Source organism: Sapajus apella, unplaced genomic scaffold (genome assembly GCF_009761245.1).
Source record: "Sapajus apella isolate SASKATOON/1434 unplaced genomic scaffold, GSC_monkey_1.0 scaffold122, whole genome shotgun sequence".
Taxonomy (NCBI): Eukaryota; Metazoa; Chordata; class Mammalia; order Primates; family Cebidae; genus Sapajus; species Sapajus apella.
In genome coordinates, this window is record NW_022437062.1 from 5,123,448 (window position 1) to 5,127,615 (window position 4,168).

Genomic DNA, 4,168 nt, shown 5'->3' on the forward strand with positions numbered 1-4,168 from the left:
AGTTGAGAACATCAAAATAACATTGAACGCTTACAATGTACCTGGCATAATTCTAAGTTTCTTACATATATTAACTTACTTAATTCATGCCTTTGGCATCGTCCTTCATGACTTTCTGTTTTATCCCATATCTAATCTGATTCTATTGGCTCTATCTTCAAAATAGAGCTAGAATCCTCTCACTTATCCCCAAATTCACCGTCCTGATTCTAGGCTCCGTCATCTCTCTACTGGAACACTGTAACAGCTTCCTAATAGGTGTATTCTCAACACTGCAATCCTTTTAACATTTTAAGTCACACCTCTTCAAAATCCTGCAATGACCTACAAGACCCTATATGATCTTTCCCCTCCATCACCTTAACCTCCTCTCACACTACTCTGCTTTGCTCAATCTCTTCCACAAACACACCACGCACCTAGAGCCTTCGATTTTTTTTCTCTTGTCTGGAGCACACCCTAATCATATATACAGCTAACTCTTTTTATTTAAGTTGGCTGTACTCTCACCTCATCAATAAGGCCTACATAGACCCTACTTAACTCTGCAGTTTGCCTCTCTACCTGACTGTCCCATACCTCTGTGCTCCTTTCTAATAGCACTTCTCACTCCTTAACATTTACTTTTAAGCTATATTGTCTGTTCTCCCCATCCCCATTTAAGATCTATGCCGGGACTGGATTTTGTTTTATTTACAGTTGTATCCACGGAGTCTAAAACAGTGCCTGGTGCACAAAAGGCACTCAATACATACTTGGCAAATAAACTTAGAAGCTAGGTTCCCTTTCTGCAAGGCCACTGCTCTTTGGTGAAGAGCCTGGCCTGGCCTTGTCATACACAGAAGCTTGAACAGGAGCCAAAACCGTACGGGGCCTAGAAGTGGTGGAGCTAGCCCCAGATTTAAAAATTACCACAGTCTCTGGGGATCTCAGCTTCACATCTGGACACACAGGTTTGGAGGGCAGAGGAGATATACGTAAAAAGCGTATGTGTACAGTTGTTCCTAGGGTAGATGGGGGAGGGAGGCCAAACTTCTGCGCCTGTACGTCCACAAGTGTGTCAACTTGTAGCATTTGGGACGCTAAACCTTCTCTTACCAAACAAATCCAGCGCCACCGGGCTTGGGCTCTGCTACGCAGACCTTGCCCTTCCTCTGCAGCTTCAGTGCCCTCACTTAGGTGGTTAGGCCGTGCCTAAACATCATCGTTGCCTGGGCCGAAATGTCCCTGCCACAGGGTCAATTGCCAACGTGCCGCACCCTCCGCGCTGAGGTGTCCCGCGGGCAGCTGCGGGGCCTGCACCGCCGATTCGCTGACAGGCGGCCGAGCGAACACCCGGGCGAGGCCCCGCGGCGCGTCACGCAAGCGGCGGCGACGACCTCCCACCTTCCGCTCTCGCCCGCCGGACGCACGCACGCGCACTGCGCCCAGCATGAGGGTCGCGGCTCTGATCAGGTAACGCGGCCCCAGAGCCGCCCCGCTCCTCTTAAGCCAGCCTCTCGTCCCTTTCAGCCGCCGCTAGGGCCAAAAAAGAGGGTATCTCTGCCCGAGCCGTGCACTGGGGGTTCTGCGGCTCCTCCGAGCCACAAGAAGAGGCGGAGCCTTCGGGCTTTTGCCGCCCAGCGCTGGTGGCTCGGTCCTGGGCTGACACGCCTCCTCCTTGTCCGTTGGTGGCTCTGAGGCCTTCCAGCCCTCAAACTTGGATTCCCATTGGATTTAACTGGGGAATTAAAAAAAAAAAAATACTGACGCCTGGGCCCCACCGCCAGAGGGATTGGTTTAATTACTTCTGCGCCGACCGGCGTCTGATTTTTTTTTTAAAGCTCTAATGAGCGGTGAAGTTTGGAGCCATTACCTTATTCTACCAACTCAGTTAATAACCCTCACCCTTTCCCTCTCGCTTTTTTCGTCCTCTTCTGAAGGAAGAGGGTCAGCTGGGTCGTTCGTAGTCTAGCTTCCTCCCTAGTCGTATGTGGTTCCGCCCTTCCCAAGAAGTCCACCCCTGTCTCATCTTCTACCCCACCTGTATGGCTTGTCAGGACAGATGTGGATTGCTTATGGCATGTATGTGTTTCTGCCTTTGAGCACTCAAGTACAGAGATCTCTTTCTTCGTGGTAGAGACGGAGTTGTACTAGTCTTATGCTAGATCCTTTGCTGTTGCTTCGGACTCTGGTCATTGCTTTAGAGTGACCTTACCCTAGCATACTTCGTATCCAAAAGGAGTTTGATGTCTATAGTAACCAAATCATCTTTAAGTATCTAAATGAGTCCTATGACTGACAAACCAAAAACAAGCCTGCTTAAATACTTCCATAGTCAGTCTGTTAACTGAGACAGAAAGGAACAATTTAGCAACATTAAAAAGTTAGTTTGGACTGCTTAAATATTTGTTTCATGAGATTTTACCCTGTAGAGTGTTTGAGATACAGTGCAACGATGTGTTTGCTTTTGTAAGCCCATTGAAAATTTCATAAACGTTTTCATTAAGTCTCCTAGGTAATTGATACTGGCTGTTAAGTATTGACCTATTAAGGGCTTGATACGACATTTCAAACCCTATTGTAGTGTCTGGAATATTCTGGTTCCCTTTCCTTCAATGTCATTTTTAGCAGACTAGACCATAATGTCACAATAATTATTGTTTTTCAGTAAATGTCTTCTTAAAATGAATGATTAAGCTTTAACCACTGTGTCTTATTTTAAGAATTAAAAGTACCACAGGAAGTGAATAATTCAAATTTACATCATTTACCAAAAGTTTATCGATTAAAGTAATCCACAACAACGAAATACTTAGAAGTACTGGAGAAGATTGGTATAGTCAGTTGTACTAAATAACCTGTAATGTGCCTATGTTACTGTATAATAGAAATATTAATTTACTGAAAAAAGCAATGTTGGAAAATTCTTGCTAAAGTGTAAGAGCTGTATTAGGAGATATGCTGTAAGTATGAATACATAAGCATTTACCTATATGCTTATGATATAGATGCCTATGTATTCTACATATATGCATTACATATGATTATATAATACCTATATTATCAGATGAACACAGTGAATTTATTTGTGATTTGTATGTGTGTGCAACAGTGGGAGATGAGATGTGTGTGTGAGTGTTTTAGGGAATATGTGAAACTGGGGTTCTAACATATCTTTATAAGAACATTATTTTTCTAATAAATACATGAGTCTTTGGATTTCATAGTTGAATGATACTTTGAGGATTATCGAGGCAGGCCATTCACTAATTTTTCAATGAAGTCTGTAAACCCAAGCACATTAAATGACTTAGCTTAGTATCCCAGAGATGGAAACTAAAACAGATCTGAAAGACCTCTCACCTAACATACGTTTGTACTTAATGGAATTCTAAGAGGACAGTAAGGTACTCAGCATTTCCCAAGCTTGTCTGATATTCAAAACCTTTTGTTAGAGTAATTGGTTAATATTTTGTTGGACACCAGTGTTCCATAGAACCCAGTTTGGTAAATACTACTTAAAACCTTATTTGTAATGTTGGCATATTTCAAAATGAATTGTAAGGCTCAGTTCTGATTCTGGATGCACACCCTTTAATCTTTAGTATCTAAAACAATTAGTCATATCTTTTTGTCGTAGGGAAACAGAACAGTAAGGTTTGATAGGGAAGGGTGTGAAAGACATACTTAGGGGGTACCGAATCTGAAGAGAGGAAGAATGGACTTTTGAAAACTTCACTTTGCCCATTGCACTCTCCTTTCCCTCAAGAAGTTTTGGAATGAGTGTTGTTATTGATGGGACAGTAGAAGAAGCAGGAAATTTGAGAACTAAGACAAAAGGCAAGAGGGCCAGCTTCTGGGGTCATCAGTTTCTTGGGCCATGAAGAGGTCTAAATATTGCCTGGGGATACATTTGCAGACCTTAAGCAAATACTGGAAAAAAGGGAAACATGAGGAAAAAGAAATATAAAAGGGAGAGAGACAATGATAATGATAGTGGGAAGCAGTAGAATATTAAACCAAAATAGCATATAGGTTGCCATTCAGTCATATAGATGAACTACTAATTGTCTTGACTAAGTGATATGCCTCTGCCTTAGGTAGATTTAAAACCAGAATTTAGAAGTTCCTTTTAATCTGTTATTAGATTTATAGCTCAAGCCCTGTTCTGCTGCCATCATATATG

General features: G+C 42.7%; 1 protein-coding gene across 5 annotated transcripts in view; it reads left to right on the top strand.

Moving 5' to 3' along the window:
* Positions 1-1,342: 1,342 nt before the first annotated feature.
* The window catches only part of DPH6 (diphthamine biosynthesis 6), a 195,635-nt gene continuing 192,809 nt past the window's right edge, over positions 1,343-4,168 (top strand). For 4 of the 5 annotated variants that reach the window (XM_032261224.1, XM_032261222.1, XM_032261226.1 and 1 more), the window contains exon 1: positions 1,343-1,455. In XM_032261224.1, the coding sequence (XP_032117115.1) occupies positions 1,433-1,455 (23 nt within the window). In that variant the 5' untranslated portion in view covers positions 1,343-1,432. Of the gene's footprint in view, positions 1,456-1,548; positions 2,065-4,168 lie in introns of those variants that run through there. The other variant, XM_032261223.1, reaches the window with a different exon arrangement.